This window comes from Ursus americanus, chromosome 2, assembly GCF_024610735.1.
Source record: "Ursus americanus isolate L20-20 chromosome 2, mUrsAme1.1.p, whole genome shotgun sequence".
Classification (NCBI taxonomy): domain Eukaryota; kingdom Metazoa; phylum Chordata; class Mammalia; order Carnivora; family Ursidae; genus Ursus; species Ursus americanus.
The window spans coordinates 99,622,648-99,638,579 of record NC_142128.1 but is presented as its reverse complement, the minus strand read 5'-3'; the positions used below and the strand labels follow the sequence as shown (position 1 = coordinate 99,638,579).

General features: G+C 41.8%; 1 protein-coding gene across 1 annotated transcript in view; it reads right to left on the bottom strand.

Annotated features, from left to right (window-relative positions):
* Window positions 1-15,932, bottom strand: part of DNAH14 (dynein axonemal heavy chain 14) — a 300,961-nt gene that overhangs the window by 166,093 nt on the left and 118,936 nt on the right. The window contains exons 34-35 of the mRNA XM_087859257.1: window positions 11,728-11,899; window positions 263-352 (exon numbers count right to left, since the gene is read on the bottom strand). Of these exons, the coding sequence (XP_087715383.1) occupies window positions 263-352; window positions 11,728-11,899 (262 nt within the window). The remainder of the gene's footprint in view (window positions 1-262; window positions 353-11,727; window positions 11,900-15,932) is intronic.

Here is a 15,932-nt window from a genome sequence, read left to right as displayed (position 1 = left end):
TGGTTCATTCATGGGGACAGAAAATGCAAAGGCGGCGCAGCTATGCAAGGCCGAACACTCACACCACGTGTGCAGGGTTTTTAGAATCATGTAGTAAGGGGACAGGGGTGAAGAAGATAATCTGTTCAAAGTTAAAGGGTCAAGTAACCACATCTGGTAAAAAAACCGAGTAAACCACTTCACTGTTACCCTGGTTGTCTCCTTGATCAGAACTATTAAGGTTCAGGAGCAAAGAGCTGCTAACATGCCATTCCTCACTTACCTGCAGTTGATTATAAAACTGTACGATTTTCTTTTTCTGAGCTGGCCACTGTTGTAAGCCCAACTGTTCTGTCGCAATAAATATTGCATTCTAAAGAAAATAAATACATTAATTTAAAGTGCATTGCAAATTAAATCCTTAAGACATAACCCTACAAAATCTCTCTTAATAGGTACCAAATACTGCACTTTAAGACAGTTCTTAATTTCACCAACCTGGGACTACTACTTACCCCAAGATACAATACCCACAAAATGTTATGTTCACAGATCCCAGGTAGCAAATTTATAGACTCTCCCCCAATTTAAAAATTCATTCTTAGGGCTCCTGGGAGGTTCAGTCAGTTGAGCATTCAACTCTTGATTTCAGCTCAGGTCATGATCTCAGGGTCCTGGCATCGAGCCCTGCTTCCTCAGTGGGGAGTTGTCTTGAGATTTTCTCTCTCCCTCCCCCCCCCACACACTCTCTAAAATAAATGAATTTTTGAAAAAAAAAGAATTCATTCTTTAAGATGTATTTAAGAACTGTTACCATAGTACCATTGTCTAATTATCATATGCTAAAAGAACATTTAAAAGAGTCTGTATCTTTGTGTAATTCCAATCACCATTAAGGTAGGTTTTCAGCTTTGTAACAATACTAAGAATATTCTAGAACAGAAAGCACAATTTGTAAGACTGAGGACTTGATGTGATTAGACATTAAAACATCCAGTAAGTGGCTGCAGCTTGGAAAGATACTTAATATTTTAATGCAGGAATTATAAGGGCAGCCACGTTTCCTTCTAAAGTGGGGTTTAGGGACATGTGGGTGGCTCAGTCAGTGAAGCATCTGCCTTCGGCTCAGGTCATGATCTCAGGGTCCTGGGACCAAGTCCTACATCGGGCTCCCTGCTCAGTGGGGAGCCTGCTTCTCTCTCTCCCTCTGTCCCCTGGCTCAGTGCTCTCTGTCTCTATCTCAAATCTAAAAAAAAAAAAATCTTAAAAAAAAATAAAGTGGGGTTAATTTCAGCGTCAATATTATCTGTAAATGTGCCTACAGAAAAAAGTGGGATTTATCCTTTTTCTCACTGACCTCTTCTACTCCACTTCTCATTCCTTGCATTCCCATGATGGAACAGACAGATGCTGCTGAAGGAGACACAGAACACTCAGCAGGACTGTACGAATGGAGACAAAGTATTTCCAATGCCAGGCTACTGGAGGTAGGAGATCAGCTGAGAGCAACCTCTTTCATTTTTATTTTTTAAGTTTTATTTTATTTACATTCAATTAATTAACATATAGTGTATTATTAGTTTCAGGGTAGAGGTCAATGATTCATCAGTTGTATATAACAACCAGTGCTAATTACAACACATGCCCTCCTTAATGTCCATCATCCAGTTACCCCATCTCCCCACCTCCTCCCCTCCAGCAACCCTCTGTTTGTTTCCTAGAGTTAAGAGTCTCTTATGGTTTGTCTCCCTCTCTGATTTCACCTTATTCTATTTTTCCCTCCCTTCCTCAATCTCCTCTGTTTTGTTTCTTAACTTCCACCTATGAATGAAATCATTTAATTGTCTTCTCTGATTGACTTATTTCACTTAGCATAATACCCTCTAGTTCCATCCATGTCATTGCAAAGGTAAAGATTTCTTTTTTTGATGGCTGAGTAGTATTCCATTGTATGTATATACCACATCTTCTTTATCCATTCACCTGCTGATGGACATCTGGGCTCTTTCCATACTTTGGCTATTGTGGACACTGCTGCTATAAACACTGGGGTGCAGGTGCCCCTTTGGATCACTGCATTTGTATCTTTGGGGTAAATACCTAGTAGCGCAATGAGAGCAACCTCTTTTAAAAGGAGTTGATGAGACACCCACTTAGGGCCTGAACATGCAGTAGTTTTAGATGCAGGGGCTAGGAATTCTCTTCCATGGACAATACAAACCTAGACACCTGCCTAGATGTAAGCCAACAGTCTGCAGGAGTGGACTAGGGGTGGCATGGGATGCAGAGGATCAGCAGAAGTGGGATAATCAAAAGAAGAGATAGGTCTTCCCTCCTGGTTAAAGATTTTCACAATTCCTTACTTTGGAAGGTTTTGAAATAAAATCATAATTCTACTGTAAAGTATTTATGGTTGTAAGGGAAGTTCCATAGAGTCAACTCATGGCAAACTATACATCATTTATTCCAGGATATGGTTTTGGTAATTCTTTGTTAATCCTATGGTTGCCCTGACTTAATGACACTGCACCCCCACAGTGTAGATTTTGTTAGAGACAGAAATGTGAATAAGTTGGATAGATTCCAATTGCCTATTGCATGCAATTCAGACTCCTGTACCTCAACTGAACAAGAAGTGTAAACAGCACACCTACAGAGTATTTATTTAATAACATATATTCCTACGTGGATATGCTATATGTCACTGGTCCCTGTGTAAACAATCAAAAATACACTATTAAATAAAAGACTGGATTATTCCCAATTTAATATTAATCCTATAAGTTGTGCACTTTGTGCCATTTCTTGAGCCATATATTACTATTTGGCAACATTTTATTAACAGTTTATTTAACAGTTGATAGCCTGCATATTAATAAATGTAAAAATTATACAAAGGGAAAGTAGCAGAATAAACTGATGCCTGTAAACTGACTTTTTCTTTTTTTTTGTTTTTTTTTAAAGATTTTATTTATTTATTTGACAGAGATAGAGACAGCCAGCGAGAGAGGGAACACAAGCAGGGGGAGTGGGAGAGGAAGAAGCAGGCTCCCAGCGGAGGAGCCTGATGTGGGGCTCGATCCCATAACACCGGGATCACACCCTGAGCCAAAGGCAGACGCTTAACAACCGAGCCACCCTGGCGCCCCTGTAAACTGACTTGTAAAACTGATGAAGAGCTGAATATATAACAAGGTTCAAAAGTCAAACCATTACTGTGCACCTAGAAATGCTACTATGATGGCAATGCTGTTTGTTTTAGCTGCGACTTGAAAAATGTTAAAGGTAACATATAACTGGAGAGATGAGAGGAAGGAATGCGTAGGCTGAGGAGAGATGGAAAGATGCTTATACAAGACAGAGAAAGCAAAACTTGTCAACTAACATCTTCCTTCCCTTTTTTTTTTAGCAAAGTGAAAATCCTCAAACTGTATAAATATGCAAAATGTAGGCAACAGCTTACATGCAACCATCCACTGTATGTCTCCTGGAAGACACGAGGCACAAAGCCACAAAGATACATATATAAATATATGTCTATATCTATATATCTCTATATATATACATCTCAAATTGTATTTTCATTAAAATAAGAATACAAAAAAAATCTACAAACTCTAAAACACACATAAGTGCTATGAAAATAGTTAAGCTTATTTAGCTTAGAGTTTGGACCTACAACTTGTTGATATGGAAAAATCCAACTCATTGAATCATGTGGAACAAAGAATCTCACAGCAGAAGCCTCTTTCCTGTCAACATAGCGAACTAAAAATAAATGGCTCCATACTAAAATGGCTAATAGAATATGAAAATACATAACTAGAGAATTTAAAGTGAGATTTAGAATATCAAAGACAAAACGGAAGTTTTCAAAGCTTCCGGAGAGACGTCAGGGAAGACGGAGGAGCAGGAGGATCCTGGGCTCACCTCGTCCCACAGATATAACTAGATAACACTCACATCAGTGTAAATGACCCAGAAAACTCCCCAAAGACTGGCAGGACAGCCTCTTCACAGCTACACATTGACAAGAGGCCACCACGAAGAGGGTAGGATGGGCAGAGACACAGCGGGAACCAAACAGACCTGCAACACTGTCTGCAGGAGGGAGGGACCCACGGGCACAGGCAGGGGAAGAGGAGCAGACCCCAGCCCAGGCACAGGGACCTGTACTGGGAAGAGGAATCCCCCTAACATTGGCTTTGGAAACCAGAGGGGCCTAACTTTGTGAGTTCTTACCATCAGTGGGGCTTACCACCTGAACTTTAAGAATCAGCAGGTTCAGACAGGAAGCTGAGTCCCTGCCCTTAACAGGGCAGCACAAGCAGCAGCCCCTCTGAGATACAGCACAGAAGGCGCAGCTTGAAAGACACCTGGGGTACATGAGGAGGAGGTTCATTTACTAATCCGAGAATGTGCGCTACAGCAGGGATCTTTGGAGACTTCTCCCTTAGGAGACCATTCCCTCCCTCACGCCCCAGCCTAGATACATGGACACCTGCAGGACCCAGTGCAGTGGGAACACTCTCACCTGGCTTGCTAACAGTTGCTCGGCCCCCGCAGCCAGGCCCCAGCTCCAGGTCCCCTCCCATAACAGCCCCACGCAAACCTTGCTACCACTGTACATCCCGTCCCCCCAAGTTCTCCTGCAGATCCGCCCCCTCCGATGTGCCCTGGGCAGAAGCCCGTTCAAAGTGCTGTCACAGGCATGGCAGTGTGCAAAAAGCCCAGACAGGGGCCAGCATCACTGTAGTCACTCCTGCCTCAGGGAAAGGGGGAAGATAACCACACACACCAGTTGGACTCTCGCCCTGCCCACCAAGGAAACTTCTCAGGGGACAATACAGGGAAAGTGCCCTGCACTTTGGTGCCACTGCAGCCCTGGCAAATGCCTGGTCTGGCCCAACTCAAGCCTCACACTGGACCATTAACAACATAGGGACCAAACCCCACAACAGGCAAAGAGAGCCACTGCAGATGACTGGACTGCAGCCACAACAGGGCACAGGAAACACACACACAAGAGACACCCGGAAGCTCCAGGTTCTGGGGAACAGGGGACACTGCACTGCAGGGAACTGCAGGACCTCATCAGAAAGCCACTACCGTTAAGTGCAGGAGACGTAGCTGACTTTCCGAATACAGAGAAACAAACAGAGAGACAGAATGAGAAGACAGAATAATATGTTCTAAATGAAAGAAGAGAACAAAATCACAGCAAGAGAGCTAAGTGAAATGGAGATAAGTAATACACCTGATAGAGCATTAAAAGTAGTGATCGTAAAGACAATCGCTAGACTTGAGAAGAAAGTGGAGGACCTCCACTTTTTGAGACCCTCCACAAAGAGAACCAATTAGAGATAATGGACTCACTAAATGGAATTAAAAATAAACTACCTAGAATAAACAGTAAAAAAAAAAAAGGAAGTAGAAGAATGGATCAGCCACCCGGAGGACAGAGTAATAGACAGTAATCAAGCTGAGCAGTGAGAGAAAAAAATGATGCAAAATGAGAACAGACGCAGGGAACTCAGCGACACCATCAAGCATAAGAACAGTCACATGACAGGGATCCCAGAAGGAGAAGAGTGAGAAAAGGGGGCAGAAGATTTCTTTGAAGAAATGATAGCTGGAAACTTCCCAAATCTGGGGAAGGAGTCACAGAGAGCTCCCAACAAAACCAATTCAAAGGGGCCCACACCAAGACACAAAGTAAATAAAATGACAAAAAGTAGGGATAAAGAGAGAATTTTAAAAGCAGCAAGAGAAAAGAAAGCAGTTACATACAAGGGAAACCCCACAGAGCTATCAGTGGATTCTTCAGCAGAAACTTTGCAGGCCAGAAGCGAGTCGAAGGAAATATTCAAAGCACTGAAAGGAAAAAATCTGCAGCCAAGAATACTCTATCCAGTAAGGCTCTCATTCAGAACAGAAGGAGAGACAGTTTCTCAGACAAAAGTTAAAGGAATTAACGACACTAAACCAGCCCTCCAAGAAATGTTAAAGGCTATTCTTTGAGTGGAAAGGAAAGACCATAAGCAGGAGTAAGAAAAGGAGGAAGCACAAAAGAGGCAAAAATAAGTGTATCTGTAAAACTCAGTCAAGGGATTCACAAAATAAAAGAATGTAAAGCATACCACCATATACCTAAAACGTGGGAGGGAGAGGAGTAAGAATGGTTCAATAAATGGAATTGTTGAATTGTTATGCTGTACATCTAAAACTAATACAACACTGTGTGTTAACCATAATGAAATTAACACTTAAAGAAACAAAGAAAACCTCCCCAAAACCCCAAAACCCAGAGGAAACAATCGGTATTGGTGATGATATGGAAAAAAAGGAACCCTTGTGCACTGTTGGTGGGAATGCAACTGGTGTAGCCACTCTGGAAAACAGTAAAATAAAAATAGAATTGCCATATGATCCAGTAATTTCACTACTGGGTATTTAACCTAAAGAAATGCAAACAGGGGTGCCTGGGTGGCTCAGTCATTAAGCATCTGCCCTCGGCTCAGGGCAGGATCCCAGGGTCCTGGGATCGAGCCCCACATCAGGCTGCCTGCTCTGCTGGGAGCCTGCTTCTTTCTCTCCCACTCCCCCTGCTTGTGTTCCCTCTCTTGCTGGCTGTCTCTCTGTCAAATAAATAAATAAAATCTTAAAAAAAAATAAAAAAAAAGAAATGCAGACAGTAATTTGAAAAGACACACGCACTCCTATGTTTACTGCAGCATTATTTACAATACTCAAGGTGTGGGAGCAGCCCAAGTGCCCATCAGTGGATGGATGGATAAAGAAGAGGTGGTGTACATATACAATGGAATATCACCCAACTGACTGAGCCACTCAGGCATCCCATTTCACTCAGCCATAAAAAAGACTGAAATCTTACCATTTGCAACAACATGGATGGACCTAGAGGATATAATACTAAGTGAAATAAGTTAGTCAAAGACAAATACCATATGATTTCACTTACATGTGGAATTTAAGAAGAATAAGAAGATATAAATACATATACCACTTATATCTTCAAACTATATAAGGCCAGCAATTGACAGAAATGCAGGGAAAACAGATGTGTATCAACAATTGTAGTTAAGATCTTAATACAGCCCTTTTAGAACCTGATGGATCAATAAAAAATAAATAGATATCAAAGCTGCGTAACAGTGTATGTAATATAACATTAAGTCCAACGAGCACAGAATACAAGCACTTACAAAACAATACCATTAGAGGGTGTAGGAAACCTCATGAAGGTTATCTTAAAAAGAAAAATATATGGAGTATAGCATATAGTTCCCAATCAAAACTAACCATAAATGGAGATTAATAATAAAAGGGTAGTTTAACTTCTTAGAAATTGCCAAAAAAATTAACTCGTGGTCTACAAAAAAATCATGAAGGTAATTAAGAAATATTTATAACTAAATGCTAATTAAAACATTACATGTGAAAATTTGTGGGAAACAGCTAAAGGAATACTGAGAGGAAAATGTCATCTGCAAATACTTTAGGAAGAAACAGATAAAAAAGAAATTAAGCACTAAAGAAACTAGAAAAAAGAACAGGAGAACAAATCCAAAGAAATAAAAAATACATAAATAATGAAGGACAGAAATCAACCAAATAGACAAAAAAAAGGGGGGGATAATCAAAACCAAAAGTTACCTCTTCGAAAGAACTGATTATATGCAGACCTCAAGCAAGAATGATCAATAATAAAGAACAGAAAACACTGCAGCAGAGCCTGGAAAATGGTGAGTAGTAGAAACAACTTTAATTAATACATTTAGAAATACAGACGTGTTGTGTGAACACAGAGAGCGTGAAGGGGTCATTAAGTAGTTCAAAGCCTCTCCCTCCCACCCCTACAAAATCCAGATCCAAGTATTTTTATAGTGAGTTTGACCAAAAATCTAAGAAATAGTTAACCTCAATCTTATACAAGTTTTTCCAGAAAACAGAAGAACATTTGTTCAGCCTATTGTGAGAAACTGGTATAATCTTGATTCTAAAAACAGGTAAGGACACCTCACTTTAAGCGTACATGTGACAATCCTAAATAAAATATTAACTAACTTAATCCAGTAGTGTATAAAAGTCACATGCTGACAAAACCTGGTATGTCCCAGGAATGCGGGAGCGACTCATCACTGGAAAAGTATCATAACCAAAGGAGAATATGGGACACAGGATGGGAGGAAAGAGGTACAGCTGTCATTACGTCATTATTACCAAAAATATCCCCAGAGAACACATAAAATCAGTGCACTTCTGAACTGAGAGAATTCAGCAAGGTTGCCATATTCAAGGGGAGTTTCAAATCAAAGGCATTTCAGTACACCTGCAATAAACCACTAGGAATACTATAAAAATATGACACCAATATCGCCAAAAACTCTACGACACTGTGAAGCAACTGAGGGCATCGCGTGGTCACGCAGCAGTGAGGCTGGATCTAGAGAGAGCTGGGAGGGTCCAGGGCCTCGGCTGGGGGGAGAGGAAGTTCACAGACACCCTTCCTGCACAGAGGCAGAGACAGCATTTCTAATGTACAAAGTTGAAAAAAAAAAAAAGGCAAAATTGTCTGAATTTGAGCAGTGAAAGAGCAGAAAGGGGAAAAGAAGACACACACCACTGTTCATATTAGGGACTAACAGATAATATCCAAATATGTGGAAAACTATGGATATTATTATAAAAATGTATAAAGTTACCCTCAGAATAAAGATACTAACCTGAACAAAAATCAGTAGAAAAAAAATGAAATTTAAAAACCACTTCACTTTGTGGAATTTATAAAGTTTGAAAAAAACAAGTCCAAAAGTACACAAAGCAAACAAAAAATGGAGTAACTGTCTTAACAAACGAAGTGGAATTCAAGCCAAAAAACCATAGACAAGAAAACGAAAGTGCTATGTATTGAAGGATACAACTTACGCAATGATTTGTTACTGAGATTCGTGTGTCAAACAACATGGTCACAACCATTAGGAAGCAGAGATTGTAAGAGTAAATAGGAATGTAGTAATAGGAGACATGAATTCATTTCTGAGTCCGAGGAGAACAGGGAAACAGGTACAAATCTGACTATGTGACGAGCAACACCATCGATAAGATAGAGAAAATGGGGTCGAGGGTTTAGCTAAGCTGCTTCAGGATACTGCTGCCGCTGCACCCAACAGCCCGCGGGGCCATGAAACCATGACACCAGGCCCTCACATCAGTGCAGGCCCCGGACGGCAGCCCGCTGAGTCGTGAGCAGGTGCAAGCTGCTGGTAGGACACCCCTCCCCCCGGGGCCTTCCCCCTACATGTGCCTTAGACGGACCCATGGGGAACTTACCAAAGTCCTGCTCTGTTTGTTTGAACTGACCAATCCAGCCTGAGCCTGGGAACTCCAAAAGCAGTCCAGCCATGGACCCCGATGAAGGCATGTGCTCCGGGGCCTGCCTCCCTGCCTGTACCCTGCCTTGTCCTCCCCAAGCAGCCCCTGGAGGCCTGTACCGCGAACCTCCTCCAGGACCCATGAGTAATAAGCATCTCTATTTCAGTGTGTCTTGTCGAACTGTGGCTCACCAGCCGGTACCCTGTGCTTCACTTACCAAATGCTAATTTAACAGTCATAACAAATGGAGATAAACTGAACTCTGTCTTATATTTGCCGTCCATGAGAGAATATACCTTTTTTTCATGTGCATGGGGACTATTCCTAGTTACCTACATATTAGGCCATAAAAGAGTCTAAATTAAATTCTTAAGGAAAAATAATGAAGACACTATTCTCTGATCACAATTCAGTAAGACCAGAAATTGGTAAAAAAATCAGAAAATAAAAACATCCTTTACCTGGAAATCAAACGCATGAAAAGCTTCTGTCTTAAAAGAACACTTAGGAAAGAAAGGAAGTACTAACTATCCTATCACATTTCTGGGAAGAAATGCTTAGGAAAACCCTACCTACCTGAACTTAGAGCCTATATAACTAAAGCAGTGCTTAGATGAAGTTATAGTTTTCTTTTGTTGTTTTTGTTTTTTAAGTAGGCTCCACGCCCAGCGCGGAGCCCAGTGTGGGGCTTGCACCACAACCCGGAGTTCAAGACCTGAGCTCAGGAGCGCCTGGGTGGCTCAGTCCTTAAGCGTCTGCCTTTGGCTCAGGGCATGATCCCAGAGTGCTGGGATCGAGCCCCGCATCAGGCTCCTCTGCTGGGAGCCTGCTTCTTCCTCTCCCACTTCCCCTGCTTGTGTTCCCTCTCTCGCTGGCTGTCTCTGTCAAATAAATAAATAAAATCTTTAAAAAAAAAAAAAAAAAACCTGAGCTGAGACCAAGGGCCAGATGCCTAACCAATGGAGTCACCCTGGTGCCCCTTGTTTTATAAACTTAGAGTAATAAAAAAATAAACTACTCATCTTACTCAGACAGCTGGAAGGAAAACACAAAACCGAGAGGAATAAAGAAAGATATTTAAAAATATCAATATGGATATGAAAAGGTTAGGAATCCAAAAGATGCATTAAATAAATAAAAAGCTGGGTTTTTTTGAAGAAAACAATTAGATACACTTCTATGTCATCTATGTAATGAAGAAAACCCAAGCTAAGAAAATAAGACCTGCCTGGGAGAGTAGCATCAGAAACAGGAAACCACAGGGGTTGTGAGACGGTTTGCTCCAATCCACACAGAACATTCTAACGTGTGAATGCAATGAAAACACTCTCAAGTTCAATGAAGCTGAGCCTAGAAGGGATCTGAAATCTAACGAGACCAGAACCACGAAAGAACTATCATGTCATAAAACTCCTGGTCCGGGTGGTTTGCAAGGGAAATTCTCCCAAACCTTCCTACAGAGCCTAGTGAATGATCTTCTCCTGCTAAGCGCTTCATGTGTACCTCAAGATAGTAAGTACTCTGTGCCCGCTGGGATGAGGTTGTACACGTAGCTTATACCTGTATTTAGGGAAGGATTCATTGTGAAGCTGTTTAAACTATAAGCTATGTAAACCATATATTTTAAAATTAAAAAAAAAACAAGCAGTTTAAAAAATTGGGCAGTGTCCCAGGGAAAGGAATGCGTGGGTTTGATGGCCTGACGACTGATAAGGGCCCAGCAAGAGCCAGAAAGCAGAGAGACTCGGGGTGGAAAAAGCTGCGGGAGGACAAAGGATACACAGCAAGGTAACCTGACGTGGCCAGACTGTGAAAGGCAGTGTGACCGGTGCCAGGGGACCTGACTCCGTGTTTGTGTGATGGGGGCTCTGTGGGCTCTGTGGGCCTGTCACACGCTGGCGGCCATGGCATGTGGCCACAGGGGTGGTAGGAAAGAAGTTGAGACCTCACCTAGACAGTGGCAGTGACTACAAGGCAGCAGGTGTAAGAGGAAATAAAGTCATGATACATCATTTTTATGACCACAGAATTTTACACTGGAATGTTCTTCTTCATAATTCTGATCTCATTTGATCCTTAAAGCCCTCCTTTAAAGTAGGAAGAGGAAACATTATTCCCATTGGAAAGACGAGAAAACCAGGGAACAACGTAAGTAGTGGCTTTCCTTGACTGAGGCCGCGATGCGCTCTGTTTCTCTCCCAAGGGGAGATACATCTCTGAGTACGTTTATCCCTCCAACCAGAACATGAGTACAGTATTTCAGGAAGAACTGTAATATTTTTTACTTACATCATTTCTTAATTAATATTCCACATCTAAATCATTTGTGATGGTTTTCAAAAGTCTTATTACCTCCAAGGCAATCTGATTTGCTGTTGAAACTGCTGCTCCAGGAAAAATATCTCCTATAATCTTTTCAAAACGTGGGATGTCTTCAGGGAGAAATTTTGGCAAACTAGCTTCCATTATAGCCTCAATAATGATCAGAGTCTCATCCGTTTCAGAAAGATGGTCATTGGTGTTACTTTAATGGAAGAAGAAAAAGATAAAGTTAGCGAGTATGCTTCGCTGACATTGAAGAGAGCTCCTATTCCCTTGTAGAGGTGGCTATCCCAACAGCCCTTCCTCCTCTCCCTCACGCAAAGCAGCTATGTGGTGTGGGTGAGGTGAATCTGGTCCCTGGATCCAGAGAGGGGCCCGGACTGGTCTCCAACAGTCCACTCCCCAGTCACTGATTTCAGGGACAGCCACTGTATCAAGTAGCGTGTTTTAGCTGCAAATAACAGAATGAATTCGGGCTAATATCAAATAAAAAATCAAAAACTAATGATGTACTGTATGGTGACTAACATAACATAATAATAAAAAAATTTTTTAAATTAAAAAAAATAACGATTTATTCAAAGTCTCTGGATTTTCTGATGGAGAGACATGGTGAACTCCCTCTGCCGTTCAAGCCAGAACCATCGTCGCAAAAGCCTCCAGATGCAAGGAGTCATCACATGACGTATTGTCCCATGATAACAGCATTTTGCCCGTTGAGCACTTCAGTACATATTCATATACACCAAACATCTAACCAGGAGAAGGAGCTGCATGCCGTACGATCAGACTGCAGAGACGCAAAGGACGAAACGTCCTCTGGGTGGAAGTGGTCCTCCTGTCCCCCTGTGGACGAGTGTCCAAAACTCTTCAACAGGATGGTGGCAATTTTTAAGTCTCTGATCCTTAAAAACAGCTAATAGCTAACGTTTAGTAAGTACTTTTTACTGGGCACTCTGCTTAATTCTTGAATGAAAGAATTCATTAATCTTTTCAACCACTTAAGAGGTAGGGAGAGGTCAGACAGCTGCTGGGTGTCAGGTCATTTTTTCCCAAGACAGATCTTGACTGACAAGGAAGGAAGGACGGACGGACGGACAGACGGACGGAAGGAAGGATGGACCACTACATCTGGGAGCGATCATGGCTTATATACAATAATGTTGTTATGATACTTTGCTATTAGATATAAAGATAAGACAACTAAAGTTCTATGAAAGAATAATTTGGAGGATGGCATCTGAGATTATCATGGGGAATATCTGTTATCATTTAAGAATAAAAAAAATGAAAGCTCTAGACTAACATCAACTAAAATTTAAGAAAAGGATAGTTATTAAACCTTATTATTCTTTTTACCCATTATGATTGCTTTCATGATACCAACCCGTTCTTTGGAATTAGTTAAGACTCACTTTATGGCCCAGTACTGTGGTAAGTTTTTAAGTGTTTCAAGTGTTTACCTGAAGAGATGTTAATTCTCTAGCCGTTGACAAAGCAAATCTTTTCTACCAAGGACATCCTAGGATTTCAGCCATTGGACAGTTTGTTTTCTAAACCAAAGGGGAGATATGGAAACCTCCTTTCTGGGGCCGACAGAGAAGCTGCCTGTGGGAGGCAAACAAAATGTCCCACAGGGATATTTCACTTGCTAATCCCTGGAACCTGTGAATATTATCTGATACAGCAAAAGATGTGATTAAGAATCTTGAATTTATCCCAGATGACCCAGATTTAAATGCAGTCACACGCTCCTACCGAGAGCGAGGCAGAGAGACACACAGACGCGCAAATAGTGGGAAGATGGGGCAGACACTGGAGCGATGTGCCCACAAGCCCTGGGGTGCTGGCGGAGCAGAGGGTGGACTCTCCCTCAGGGCCGAGGCTGGGACAACAGTCCTGCCCACAACCTTGGTTTCAGACTTCTGGCCTCAGGTGCTTTAAGAAAACATCTTTCTGGTGTTTTAAGATGTCAGGTCTGTAGTAATTGGTTATGGGCAGCCCTATAAAGCGAGTACACGGTCTTGTATTACTTTTTTACATATAAGCACCTCAAAACTCTTTGGGAGTCAGAGCTAGGCTCTGCCAATTCATCCGAGACAGAAAAGGGAGGAGAAAGGGGAAATGCATCCAGAACGCATCTGGAAATGAGGGACATTTGCGGTATCCTTGTATTCCTCGGAGGCAAAGCCAGGAGCCTGAGGGAGAACGGGTTGGAGCAGATGGAGGAAGGGACAGAAGGGAAGAGGACAGACAAGAAAAACAACGCTAATTTTTGGTGTCAGGGAGGGCCAAGGGATTTTTAAAAAGCAAAATAGTCTAATATTAATTTTTAAATTGCTTGCTCTGCTTTACTCTGATAAAAATTCCCCAATCCTTTTTATAATACAGTCAACTTCTCACAATCATGTCTACTTTGCTTGGGCGGAACCAGGGAGGTGGGCTGTCACAGCTGTGTAAGCACAGACAGACAGAAGGAGCTGCTCCTCAGGGCGGCAGACTGACAGCACGCTGGACACGGAAGCCCCAGTCCCGGCGCCTGCGAGAATGGAGGCTTCTCGGGGACTCCCTCACTGGAACAGGTCCTCATACGTTGGAGGACTGGAGGATGTCAGGAAGCTGATTCCTGGTACTCCTGTCTCTAATCTTCCCAATTACAAAGCATTTCGTAACAGATACCCATTTACCTGCCATCGACTTATACAGGCCATTTTGCAATATATGCCTTAGTTCCCTAATTTATTTATTTTTTAAGATTTTATTTATTTATTTGGGGGGGGGAAGAACACAGAGGGAGAGCGAGAAGGAGCAGCAGACTCCCTGCTGAGCAGAGAGCCCGACGTGGGACTCAATCCCAGGACCCAGGGATCATGACCTAAGCCAAAGGGAGTCGCTTAACTGACTGAGCCACCCAGGCACCCTAGTTCCTTTATTTTTAAGAAATAACATAATACTAGCCAAGCTAAAGCCTCATCCCTGACTCTTCCCCTCCCACTCAACATTCTGTGCTTGGTGCTACATCTAGGTATCCATGAAAAATCTCTAACATTTACCATGTTTTAAAAATTCATGTAAATAGTATGTTGATATGTCCTTTTACAACATATTCACATTTTTCATTTTTAATAGGTAATACAGCCTCAAATCCAACCCAAACAGGTCGGCCCCTTAGCAATGATGAAAACAAACGCCTCCTTCCCTATAGCTTCACCAACACAGTCCCGTCCGCTTTCGTATTTTTGCCCGTCTGATGGGAAACAACATTTCAATTTTAAATGTGCATTTCTCTCACTCGGCTCCTGACCTCACAGTGTTTTTAGACCATTATCCTTCTCTTCCTTTATGGCTTGTAGATTTTGAGTCTTAGTTTCAAAGGTCTTCTGTAGTCCAAGGATATAAAGGACATTTTGTTTCTTCAAATACTTTTATGGTTTTAGTCTTTTTTTGATCCTGTTATTTAGGTAAATAACATTGGCCATGGTTCTAACTGGATCCTTATGCACACGCAATTTAGTTTTCCCAACGGCAATTGCTGAAAAGTCTGTCAAGTCTGTTCTTGCCTCACAACTGACAACAGACTACGTGCCCCGCGTGGGCAGTCCCGCCCCAGGGGTTCTGTTCTGCCCCGACGGTTTGCCCCCTCAGTTCATAAGCCAGCACCACAGTGTTGCAACCAACGAAGCTCTATAATAGGTCTCAATAATTAAAGGGATGTTTCTCCTTCATTCCTTTCATTTGTTAATATTTGTCTAGCTAGTCTTAATTATCTTTCTTTTTAAAAAAGATTTATTTATTTAAGAGACAGAAGAGTGCACGTGCACATGTGAATGTGAGTGGGGGGTGGAACAGAGGGAGAGAGACAGGCAGACTTCCTGCTGAGTGTGGAGCCTGACACGGGGCTCAATCTCATGACCCATGAGATCAGGACCTGAGCTGAAACCAAGAGTTGGACAGTTAACTGACTGTGCCACTGAGGCGCCCCTTTCTATGTGAACTTTAGAACCTGCTTTCCTAACAATAAGCAAATAATACCTTTGGTATATTCACTGGGATGTACTTCCATTCATAAATGAGCTTTTAGAGTCTTTAAATCTTTATGATGCTAAGCCCTTTAAGATGTTACGATATTAACTACATGACCTATTATTTCATTTATTCATATTTTCATTTGTGTCCTTTCTTCATATGGGTTTTACATTTCTCATTAAATTACTGCTCTTTTAAATGAGGCCTTT